General features: G+C 38.4%; 1 protein-coding gene across 1 annotated transcript in view; it reads right to left on the reverse strand.

The window, feature by feature from the left end:
- WDR70 (WD repeat domain 70) overlaps positions 1–13339 on the reverse strand; it is a 300741-nt gene that overhangs the window by 23954 nt on the left and 263448 nt on the right. Inside the window, exons 14-15 of the mRNA XM_079145747.1 lie at positions 3337–3437; positions 1647–1726 (exon numbers count right to left, since the gene is read on the reverse strand). Of these exons, the coding sequence (XP_079001873.1) occupies positions 1647–1726; positions 3337–3437 (181 nt within the window). The remainder of the gene's footprint in view (positions 1–1646; positions 1727–3336; positions 3438–13339) is intronic.

The raw sequence follows: 13339 nt of genomic DNA on the forward strand, positions 1-13339 counted from the left end.
CCCACTGAAACTGGGATAAAGGTTGCCCTGAATGCAGGGGTGCCTGATTCTCCTGGCATGGAGACTGATGGGGCCTTACCTCTCCTTTTACATGATACATAAAACAACATGATAAAAATCAAAGTCATATTTGTTCAATTGCTATTGGGTGTTTACTCAATGTCAGAATTAAATTTCAGAATACAAAAGAGGATAAGAATTTAAAAGGTAACTAGAACAATATTCTGGGGGAGAGGGAGAAGATTACTGGGGAAAATATTTAACAACCATCTTATTCTTAACCATAAAAAGTACCAGCATAATTTCAAGCCTTACTCACAGATTAAAACCTCTTTTTAAAGAAGAGTAACAGAATAGCGAATGGAAAGGATAAAGGAATTTTTTAATATGAATGAACTGTCTCTAATACCTCAAAAACAGTTCCAGCATCCCCTCCTACCCCTATTGCCAAGCAGGGCCCGACCATATCATTCTCAGGAAAACATGCTTGCTTCAAGTCAGGGAAGCTGAGAAACAACCACCCGTCACTCTGTCGGGCAGCACAACACAGTATTTTTAGGAGGGGGAAAAATAGCTTTTCACTTCAAACGACGGGAGGAATTTAAGTAGGCCGCGTGTAATTACATGAGCTGGGCTGGTTATGACACTGACTTTAACACTTCTACTCTTGCAAAAAGTGTCATGGGATCTCTTGACTGATCATAAGCTCCAAGGGACTTGGTCTCATGTGAGACCCACCACCAGGGAGAAATCCAGCAGTACAGCGCCCCCTGGGCTTTACAGTGAGACACTGATAAAGTCTACAGGGCCACTCATTAATAACTGCTGTCTCGTCCTAGATTTCCTTCCTAGACATCACCTGTTACAGGTCTGAGGCCATGGCTCTGGGAATGCAGATCTGCCAGATTAATAAGGTTGTGTGACAGACCTGAGAGAAGTCACTTTTCCCTGGTAAGCTTTCAGCTCATACCCGCGGTAGTTAATTTTAGATATAAGGCCTTCAGATTGGTCTAGCACGTGGTCAAACGTTTCAGAGGGAACTGGAAGACACTCTTCCTCTAGTTTCCTGGCTCTTCTGATGAATTTCAGTCACTCAACTTCACACTGCCAGTCCATGGCGCAGCAGGACAAACCCAGGACTCCTGATTCTTTTTTTGATACTGCGGTTTGAACCCAGAGAAACTTTACCACTGAGTTACATCCCCAGACCTTTTTTATTTTTTATTTTGACAAAGGGTTTTGCTAAATTGCTGAGGGCCTTGCTAAATTGCCAAGGCTTGGCCTTGAGCTTGTGCTCCTCCTGCCTTAGTTGTCTGAGTTGCTAGGATTACAAGCATGCACCACACCCAGCTCCAGGCCTCCTGATTTTAAGACCAGCACTCTTACTTGTTAATTCATAGAACAGACTGTTGTTCTTTAAAAAGCTTCTATACAGTAATGCAGTAGGCTCAAATAGGCTCTTCACATTTGTGTTGAAAGTTAAACAAGACAATCCTGTCCCAGTGATGAGTCACAGCTGAAGGGGTTAGGGGTTACATGATTTGTACTTCTATGCATGCTGGGAGATTCTGTGATATACACCTGAACTTTGAGGGTTTTTAAGAGAGAGGAAGCGAGACGTACAACTGAGAGGTATGCTAACTTACGGGTGATGATGTAGTCCTGGGTTAGAGTCTCAGCTTGTTTTGCCTTCCGCTGGGTTTTAACCACGCATAATTTTGCTCCCCTGAGGGGTAGATAAAAAAATATTTGATTTGTTTGGTCTTAGGAACAGAAAGTCTATGTTGAAAGCATCAGATACTTTTAGGAACATACCCTGTGCACGCTGTCTTGTCAAGTCCTTGACTTCTGAGGGGAAATGACAGATGGGGCCTCAGCGATAGAGATTATTAAACTAACAGACATGCATGTCTGTCAGAGGTCACTACCAAGCAAAAGGGCTACAATGGTGTGAGGGCACCAGGATAAAAGTTTAAAAAAAGAAAACATATGAAACTAACTTAAAAACTTAATATGCTAAAGAAATACTAACAAAATTAACTAACCTTTTCACTTTAAAGGTCATAGGGTTCAACATTTTATATCCCAGATGAAAGCAGCCTGGGTGGTCTACACCCCAAATGGCATATGTCCACATCTCAAATATAAAAAGTACAAGTGTCTGGAACAGAGCTGGTTTGGCAGCGTTGCCAAGGGGTTACAGTCCAAGAATGTGTGGGATCAACCAAAAGTGTGCTTAGAACACATTACTTCACCTTAGCCATGCTGAACTATCCCTTTCAGGAGAAACAAATAGAATTAAGTAAATTTCTTAAAGATTCCAAGTAAAGATAGCACCCTTCTTAATGAGTTTTTCTCAAGTAAGGTTTATCATCTTCTCAAGTGAAATAGACTCTCGCTTATACTTATTACATTAGCATTTTAAATCTGTTAAGAAAAAAATCTTATTTATTCTTAAATACCATAACATATAACTTCATTTTATAGGGTTGGGTTCCAACTCTAGCCCAGAAAAGAGTAGGGGTGTCTGCTTCCACATACAGAAAATTATGGTCAATGAATATTCATTAATAAGAAGATGGCTTTCCTTTCCACAGAAAGGACATGAGACTCAAAACAGGTGAATTCAACATGTGAATTTTAATTCCAGCTAACTGATGATTACTCTAAAGAAAACTCAGTGACTGTACCTTAAAAGACAGAAATAAATCATCTTTTTGAGGGTGGTGACATAGGTCTATCCTTGTGATCAAGGAAAATGAGAATTCCTGAAGGACTGACAGCCTCTCCTGAAGTTTTCAGATCTTGGAAAAACACTAACATGCTTAAGTTTGACATTTGGGTAGGTATGAAGGTTGAGGGGCAAGCATTTGTGCTGTACCTTTCTGCTAGCAGAGAATAACCTTGCCTAATATCCAAACTGGTTAACTACTAAAAGCCAAAAGGAGAGGTAGCAAAATGGACAAGCCATTCCCACTTCCTGTAAGTGGTTAGTTGCCTGCTTTGTTAATCCCTCACATGCATCACTGCTAATGCCACTGTCCAGGGTGGTATGCAAACTGAGCAGGACTTATTCCCCCCTTGCACTCAACATTTCAGCTGAAGAACTGCAAATCCCCAGGAAACTATCACTTTGAATTCAGTATGGATCAAGGGTGATATCTAAATCCTCTTTAAAGCACATTGCTAGGAGTTTGAGGCTTTATTCTGTGCCAGTTGCATTTTTTAAAAGGGTAGCTCCCCATCAAAGGGGGAAATAAATAAAAGCAGGGGTGAAAAGAAGCCCTTCCCCCAGTTGTTGTCATCCATCTAAAACAGGCAATACTTATGAAATACCTCTGACTCTTATTGGGATCATAATAGACTTTCGCCAATCCATTTCCAGTTCCAACCATGATCTGGTTCAGCTTTGGATGCCACAGACAGCGCACAACACTCTGAAAAGGAAAGGCATGGGAGTCAATAAAGAGGCCAAATAAAAATGGGGAAAAACCAGATATCACTCTGATGATAACCTGTAACTATCAGGACATCTTCTAATCATACAGCTGTATGCTTGAGGCTAGATTCCATTCCATCACTTAAGATGCTCCCTTCCTGACTTATGCCTGTTTTCCTGGCAGCCCTGAAACCACAAAGTTAGGCTGCCCGGCTCCATTACCATGTGAGGCTGGCATCAGGGACCGCTGACTCCATGTGACTCAGTTAGGCTTACCATTACAGATTCAGATCTCAGTCTTTCACGCTTTTACACATACAATATGTCCCTCTGGACTGCAGATTGAGACCAGGTGGTTATTGTTTTTAGCTCACAAAGATTCAAATCTCATAAAGCTTTATTCACAAGAATACATATTGGTAGGCATTTAATAATCTTTCTGTATCTATGAGATAAAACGGCAGGACAATGGCAGAACCAAAAGAGATATAGAATACAAAACTTGGTATTACCATAAATGAAGAGCTGCTTTATAAAAAAAAGTTTACGGAAGTTATGATTCTCTGAATTCATTTCTCATGAAGAAAATAAGTGGTGTTCTAAGGTCACAAGACCCTCTGAATGAGAACTGCAACCTGTTTTTAATTTTTGTCTGCGGTGAGAGGGCAGAGGTGTGAGGGATAGCATGAACAGAATTAGAGGGGAAAAAGGTGAAGTTAACACTGGCAAGCAGAAACCCCATGTACTAGTTTCTGCAGCATTACTCTGGTACAGCAAGAAATGAGTAGAAGCATTAATTCAATTTATTAATTAAGTTATTTAATTAATTTAAGTTATTAATTTATTATTAAGTTATTTATTAATAACTGCTTACTCACCAAGCTATGCAAAAGGACTGAGTGGTAAAGGGTACCAATTAGATATTGCCATTTTATGGCTCCAATGGTAAAATGAAAATCATACAACTTTTGTGTCCTATCCACCTTGGGCTAATTTCCTTCAATTCCTTGTCTCTAACCATCCCACAATTTCATTAAGAGAGATTATCTGGGCATCTCTAGATCCCTTTTGATGGAAATTCTCTCATCACACTGGCAAAAAATATGCATATAGTTAAATGGCTACAAATCCTCTGAGATTCCAGAAGAGGCAAGGAGGAAGGTAAAAAGAGCCTGTGCAACTATTAACTCCTATCTGACAACACTCCAGGACAGTGGTTCTTATTCTGCACCAATGAAGAGAACTGAGTTGTTCTATGGAAAATATCAAACAAAAATGTTTGTGCTTTCTCCATTAGTGGGGGAGAATGTTTTCAACATTTCCGGAGGTTTTTTCCCTACAGTTTTCTTTGAATCTATGGTGCCTGATGCCCAATGTCTGCCAGCAAGTGCTTAAAGATGCTAAGATAAACAATAGTGACTTAGTAGCAAAACTTGAAAATAATAAATTATATTTCATCTGACAGTTTGGTTTTTCCTTCCTTTTCCTTTTTTGTTTTTGGTTGTTGCTGCTTTGGACATGTGTTTACAGAATCAACTTTGATAGGTATGTGTATAAAAGTCAAATTTTTCTAATAAAACTGCTCCTGCTGGTAAGATGGAACAGTTTGGTATACCAGTGGTTCACAATGGATTGGTATACCAATGGTTCACAATCTGCAAAGTGCAAACTGACTTCCAGGTGCTCTGCCACTTTGACTAATTTGAGAACCATGCCTGGACCACTGGAAATTTCCTGATGGTCACAGCCAGGTATACGGAAACATGAGGAGAGTCACAAACATAACTTCCTAACGTCATGCTTGCGTAACCCTATCTAGAATAAGTTCATCTGAGCCAAGACTCATCTCTTTAATACTCTGCTTAAATGTCAGCACTACTCAGACCACCCTATTTAAAACTGTGCCACACAACTTCCCTTACTCTTTTTTTCTTCATACTGTGCATCACCTTTTAACATAACATTTGCTTATTAATTTGCTTGTTGTTTGCCTCCCCCACTAGAATATATGCTCTATGGTCACTGATCTTGGTCAGTTTTGTTTAGTAATGTATTCAAAGTGCCTAGGGTAGTGTCCAGTGCTTAGCAAATGTGTGCTGAAGGAATGAATTAAAAGCTACAGTTCACCCTAAATCCATGCCTAAATAGGATGCTTTGCTAGGTATACTGGGAGATAATTTTCAAATTCAAATCAGTATGCTCCCTGAGGAATAATTTGATTTCTCCATTTCATTATTATATTCAGATACTCTATAAATGCAGCCAGGTTAGTTCATCCTAATGTGGTCCTAGAGAGAGGATGTACACGAATAATAGAAGACAATGAAAGGGGCTTTCAAATGACTTTAGAAATCTCAGTCACATACAAATGGCCTCAGAACATTCTTAAAGAAATAGTATTAGAGTTATTTCTCCCTTGGTTCTCCAAGGAAGGTCTGGTGAAGCATCTAAGATTACTGGTTCTCAAATATGTTTTCAAGTGAGCAGGGTGCAGATTTGGAAAAGATCCACAATGTAGGCCTGATAAATTCCAAGACACCCAGCCAAATAGGCAGTTTCCAGGGGCAGCAGGTTACTGTTACTCTCTCCCTCTTTGCTGAGGGTGTAAATGTTAGAGAGAGGCAACTGCTCAGGCCAACAGACCAATATCTGATTGCTTTCCAGGGAGTCCAAGGACACTGCACCTCTATTCCTGTTCATATCCTTCATCCTCCAGAGCTCTAAGACACACATGACTGGTAAGCATAAGCTCTTCCAAAGAAACACATTTACCCTCTTTCCATTGCAAAGCAGGGAGAGGCAAATAAGACCCCTTGAACTAAACAGACATTCCAGAGGTCTGCCCACTGTGGCAATGAGTCACCAAAGCAGCTAATGAGGGGCCTGTGAGCAGTCTAACTTAGGCAAAGGATACTTAAGGCTCAATTACCCTAAGACTGGTTATTAATCAAATACTGCAGGGATTCCAAAACACAGAAGGAAGAAACAGAATTCAAAGTCAAAGGTGGGTGGGCCTTTCTTGTTTATTAATATTTATTGTGTGTGTTTAGCTAACCTTTGTAAACTTTGCAGCTAATGCGGCTCCACACTTTGTCCTGTCAAGGAAATGCATCTTATAGCAGAGAGCTGGCCATCTGCCAAACCAAACAAACCCTGAGACAGCAGTAGGACTGAGGAGCAAGCAGAGCTGCCACGCTGCTAACTTGTCAAACATACATACTGGGCTTTGCTCAACAACAATGGACACGTGCCTGCGAGAAGCCTAGGGAGCCATTAGAAGACCGATGAGGTATAAATACTGAGTGCAATCACTCAATCAACCAACCACCCCAAACTCCTTCATCCTGTTTCTCAAGAGGTGCTTCTTTGGCAACACATTCAAACCTACAGATTTATTAAGCAATGCAGCAGAGGGAGGGTAGGAAGTACACGTGAGTCAAAGGATCAGAAATGAACATCAAGACATGAGATCTATAAGATCAAAGACAAGACCTTTTTACAGTATCATGAGATTCAAATGGTAGAAGGCCACTGCAATGCAAAGAAGCAGATTCTGAAATTAGCTACATATTTTAATATGCTGATTTATTTAATTAAATTGATAAAGCATTTATTGTGGCACTAATCTACTTTATCTTACCAAAATATGCAGCTTCCTTTAGCTGCCAAAACTGAATTCCTTTTTAATACAAAATTAGTTTTATTATTTAAACCAAATCCTGCTCTCATTTTAGTCTTAGAACTTGGTGGTACAGAATAACCACAAATGACCCAAAACGTACTTAGCTCCAACAGCCACTAGGACATGATAACCAGGGTTGGAGGCTGTAAGAAAGATGGTCAGAAGGAGTTATAAGACCTAAGTGTGCTCAACACAGAGATCTCCCCTCCTTGAAGAGACCAAAAGAAAGGGCGGGGACTTGGGGACAAAGGAGCACAGTGTACAATCAGCAGTGGCAAGATTCCAAAACGGGAATTTTGAATTATTCCTTAGCAAAAGTGAAATGGCCACAAAAATTCCAAATAATTTATTTCTGTGGTTTTTGGTTTACTTTAAGTGAAATCATGGAAGCAAATAAGGAGAGGAGGATGAGGAAACCAAAGAAAGAAATGGACTTATATTTTAGGACATAGTAGAAAGGGAAATATTAGATTTCTAAAACTTTATTTTATTTAATGTAATTGAACCCTCACAACAATACTACAAAATTAATAATCTCATTTCAGTTAGATGAAGAAACTGAAGCTGCAGGAGGCAACTTTCCCAACTTATACACAGGGGAGCTGGATTGGATGGGAAGGCTTCTCCCATTCCATTTTTCATTCCCTTAAAATCCTTAACCAAGCAAAGTCCTTTATGAAAGATGGGGAGGAAGGAAGTTTGGGGATTTTTTAATCATTTCCAAACTCACCTAACTTAGAAATCTTTACAAGTTTATATTAAAATGTACTTGGGGGCTGGAGATGAGGCTCAGTGGTAGAGTGCCTGCTTAGCATTTATAAGGTCCTGGGTCTGTTCCCCAGAACTGGGAGGCAGGGAGTAGATAGTATCACTAAAACCATAAAAGCAAAAGCACACCAGTTCACAATGTTACTATAAAAGAAGTCAGTGCCTGTGCAATATCTTAGATGTCTGTATTGTACATATCTAAACACCACCCTCATTCTACTATACATGCTAAAAGAAATCCAACATCCTTCATAATTTTATGCCTTAAACATGATTATGTTGAAACACCATTTCCTGATCCTTCCCAGCTGCTGACCCACACTGTAAACCAAACTCCATCTGGTTTTTTCATGTTTGGTTTCTGTCATAGAGTACAAGATAGTTAAGCTAACACAATGATTCCTTGAGAGAACAAGCATTTTTAGACTTTTCAAACAAAGACCTTGACACCTGTCTGTGAAGTAGACTGTCACACAATTTTTGTAGACTTGTCTAGAAGAAGTCCTTTACAACAGAAGCCTTAGAGTTATGGACTTCCTTAGGACTATCCAATATATTTGAATGGCCACATGTGCCAATCCCCAAGGCTGAGAATGCAGATTGAGATCTGAGGCCCAAACAAATAAAAAGGTGGCAGATTAAACCAGGAAGGTACTGGAGAAAGAACTTTCTTCAGTTTTCCACAAGTCTGAGACTTACTTCATGGAGAAAGAAAAATTATTTTCTACACTAAATTATTGAGCCAGGGAAATTTTCCAAGGTATTTGTCCTGTCCTTATTCCCTCCACTCCTTCTCAAAGCCTGGCTTTTTCCAAACTTCGGATGGCTTTGCAGCCTGAGTGGACCAGGTAGTTTGGCCTCTTTCCTCCAAATTCAGACAGAAAATCTGATGAGTAAAACTCCACCATCAATTAATAAGACTCACAACACCCACCTGATCTCCATGGAGACATCCCTGAATGCAAGCGAGTAAAGGCAGACATTTTTTGTAAAGGAACACATACCTTTTTCCCTTCCACAATCCTTCAACTCCAAGAAAGTCCTACCACCATGCATCAGACTTGTAGCAACTGTCATCTTGCTGGAAATCTCTCATATCAGTCCCAAATAATTCTCTCTCTGCTAAGTCAGCTGAAAGCCCAATAGTGACAAGAAAAAAATGCCACAGATTTTAATGTAGAGGTTAGTACAGAAAAACCAAGAAAGGATGTTGTTCAGCACCTGCCATAAATATTTGATACGGATGCACATATTATCCTTGTAAAATTGGCATCTAATTATCAAATTAATTCCCCAAAAAACCATGGAAAATGCATTTATTAAAATTTATTTACTCACAGTCTATGCTCTAAAATTAAGGTAACTACAAAATCAGCAAAAATCTGGAACCTGGTAGTTGTCCTTGGCAGCAAATAAATCACATCTGTATCTGATAAACTTGACTAAAGAATTTCATCACAAGAAAAAGTTCTCAGAGAAAATGGAAGGTCTCTTGGGTAAGAAAATTAAACACAATTTTCTTCATCTAATTCAAAACACTAAATGTTAAATTTGCTTCAATTCTGTTACTGGAGAATTTATGAAGGCAAAGAAAGCACAAATAATGACTGAAGAAAGTCTGGTAATTACTCTTATTAATGACAGTCTGGGAACAGGAAACAAACAGGAGGCTGAAGCTGGAGTCCACAGGGTGCGCGGTATGGGTGGGTGGTCTTTTTCAAGTCTCATACCCTACAGACCCCATACTGGGAACCCACTTAGAAGCAGCAGAGCTTCACACTGGCAGGCACAGAAGGGTTATAGGACAAGGAGCCCTCACGCATGAGTAGAGCCTGGGGCACTGGAACCTCAAGTTAATTAACTTCCAGCAAAGATCAGTCACATCTGTGTATATCACACATTACCTGTCGCAGGGACCAGGTTGTGAAAAAGCTTGGAAGGACTACCTAAGCCCATCTCTCCCAATCCAATCTACATAGTTTCAGGCCTCTTTACCTTTCTCCGTTTATCAACAGTCAGAGATAGGAACGAATAATTACCTCACTCCTCTATATGAACCAAGCACAAATATATAAAGCTTATTAAATTCCTAGATGCTACATAAGAACTATGTGAGTGATCAGATTTTGAAAATCAAGTATGTAGAACCAAAAACACAGGAAAAGCTGAACCTTCCTGTATAGATAACATACAAAACATTATATATTTTTGTAGTACAGACCAAAATGTTTTATATATCATATTCTTTTATCTAGTCTTTTGGGGGTCTTGCAACTCCTCCTAGACTATGATCTATCATTCCAGGAAGGACAATCACCATCCTGGGATATGTGCTAATTATAGCCCTCGTTCTTCCCCCACTATATTTAATTATGCAAGTTTGGCCAGAGTTCTGATAGAACAGCTGGAAAACTTATTATCAAAGATCATTTATCAGGTTCAGGTTGGGAGAGGAAAATCTGTCAGAAAATCCTACAAGACACAAAGTTCTTTCCTTGGCCCATCAGTGAACAAAACATATGATGCTGGGATTAGACAACAGAGCATTAGTCATTATTGTATTATATGTTTACAGATTATGTAAAGAAAGTGTGTCTTTCTGAGATCTTTAAATTTCTACACCACATGTTTTTCTCTCTCTCTGATATTTTATAGGGAGTTAAGTATATTTGTCCCTCAGGGCTATATTATCTAGTAGTTGATTCTTCATCAAGCTTTGCCATTCATGGTCAATGTGTCTATATAAGAAAAAGTAGGTAAGTTTAAATACCTGTCAAATAAAACATCAGCTCTTATGCAGAGAAGTAGAAAAAAGTTTCTGCTTAATGAAAAGAGACACACTGACTATTTAAATGGTCCAAAAAAACCTAGAAATCGAAGCAAAAAACACTTACATGGAAATATTGACACCAGTAAGTAGCTTGTTACTGATAAAGGGTGTTATACCACTAGGAAATTTGTAAATTATGAAACTGGACAAGCCCTCCTTCTGGTCCTCATTCTTTTGCTCATGAAGACTAAGGCTGCACATGACTGGCCCTTCACTTCACACTGTAACTTCCCAAATGTCAAAGAGATGAATACAAGAAAAGATACCTTGTTATATAAGATTAAAATCTGGAATCCTATAGCAAATATTTCAGAGAAGAGAATGTTGAATAGAGAATCTAAGTAATTGCAACTACAAATTAAGCTACTGGTTAAAAGACAAACTTACAAAGTTGTTTATTTTCAAGAGAGACAGGAAATAAGAAAACAAATGAAGTGATAAATCATTATATGTCTCCAAAGGAAGGATAATGATTAGACTTTTTTAAAAAGTGCCAAATACCAACAAATAATTTTTACTTCAAAGCACTAATATGTTTTACCAAATATATTCATTAAGAGTATAACAACCAAAACAAATTATATTTATTAGAGTTTACATTACCAACATTTTAGGCAAGGTTGGCACATTTGGGTTTCCTTCATTGAACTCAAAACACAGCTATTTTTAGTAAGTGTGAAAAATGATCATCAATCTCAAGTTTTAAAGAAGCAAACAAAATTAAATGTGCCCATCTTTCATGAAATCTAGAAGTAAATATATTTATTCTTTGAAATTTCAAGTTAATTTTTTAAAACTATAGAAAAAGAAACAAAAATAAGAGAAAGTAAGAGGGAATAGGTCAACTAGCATAATTCTCAATAAGAACATACAAGAATAAAATGGTAAAGCAAAATTAATAAAAACATTTTCACCAAATACCAACTACATGCCCTGTATTATGCCAAGCATTAGGACTATGATGCCTTTTTTTTTTTGGTGAGGGCGGGCAGAGGTACCAGGGATTAAACTCCGGGACACTCAACCACTGAGCACATCCCCAGCCCTATTGTGTATTTTATTTAGAGACAGAGTCTCACTGAGACGCTAAGGGCCTCGCTAAACTGCGAAGGCTGGTTTTGAACATGCAATCCTCTTGTCTCAGTCTCCCAAGCCACTGGGATTATAGGCATATAGGAATATGATGTCTATACACACACACACACACACACACACACACACACACACACCCCACTCTCAGCCCGAGATCCTTATTCTAATTTGTTCACAGGAGAATTTAGAAATGTCTTGAAGGACAATATCAAAAATAACAGGAGTCCTGAGAAAATATGATCTACAAAGGAATGTTAATAGAAAAAAAAGAAAAAAGAAAAATTGAGTTGGTTCACTTGACAAGAGAAGACTGAACAGCAACTTTATAATCTTCAAGGAAACAGAGGATATTGACCAGCTGTTCTCCAAATCCATGAGGACTAGAGTCAAGGATGTGGGCTCTGAACATGAGAACGTGAGGCTAAAGTAGAGGGGGGAGGGAAATGAACTCTTTAGGGAGGTCGTAAAATCTCCTGTTAAAAGTAAGTCTGATTCTTATATAGGAGAGTTAAGTCAGTTCTCAGGTAGGCAAAGAGATAGACCTAGAAAACACTGAGAGCAAAGTATGCCTGACAGCAGGCAGCAGCTAATTAAGCAAAAGTCAGTAACTCTGCCTGTGGCACAGTTGGTCAAGGAAAAAACTGCCAGAGTAAGAGAGGTGACTCACCCCAGGATCAATGACATTATTTTATTTCCTACCATGTGAATATCCCTCCAAAGGTGCAGCTAACTCACAGGCTTCCTCCTGGGACATGTGCTGGAATCTGTACTACTTCATTTTGTGTTTTTCATTACCACTGTAATGTTTTTAGTGTAAAAAAAAAAAAAAGAGCTTCTCTCTGGTTCTAGGTAACAGAGAAAACACCCCACTCAATCTCTCTCTCTGAATGAGGTTATAAATCCTTGACAGGAGGCAAAGTACTAATGTAAGAACTCTGAAAAGTAAAAGCAGTAGGTAGACCTGGGAAGAAGTCAATCAATTATCACTAAAGCAGAAGTGAGTTTATCATTTCCCTAACTCTGGTCCTCCATTTTTAAAAAATTTAAAAATTTAAAAATAATAACATCTATGATGTATAAAATATCAAAATTTTAAATAAAGATAGGATCAGTCCAACTGAATTTTCCTTTTTCCTCAGACTCCAAAAAGGTTAGTACAGCATTGTTAATGATCCCATTTTTATTTAAAATGTTAGTATTTTAGTAATCATGAATGTCTCACATTAACAGACTCCATTATTTTAACAATAATAACAACATCTATGATGAACAAAATACCAAAATTTTAAAGATAGTTTTATGGCACTCCCTTGCTTCACCCTAGTCTTGTCTCTGGCTTAACTTATATCTTACTCTAGTATAGAAAAATTAGCTTAAAATGGGTTATAGACCTACATGTAAATCTATGTGACCTGGGGTTACTCAAGTAGTTCTGTGACCTGACACTAAAAGTACAATCTACAAAAGAAAAAATTGATAAATTTGATTTCACCAAAATTAAAAACTTTTACTTTGCAACACACACTAT

Source organism: Sciurus vulgaris (genome assembly GCF_902686455.1).
Source record: "Sciurus vulgaris genome assembly, chromosome: 6".
Taxonomy (NCBI): domain Eukaryota; kingdom Metazoa; phylum Chordata; class Mammalia; order Rodentia; family Sciuridae; genus Sciurus; species Sciurus vulgaris.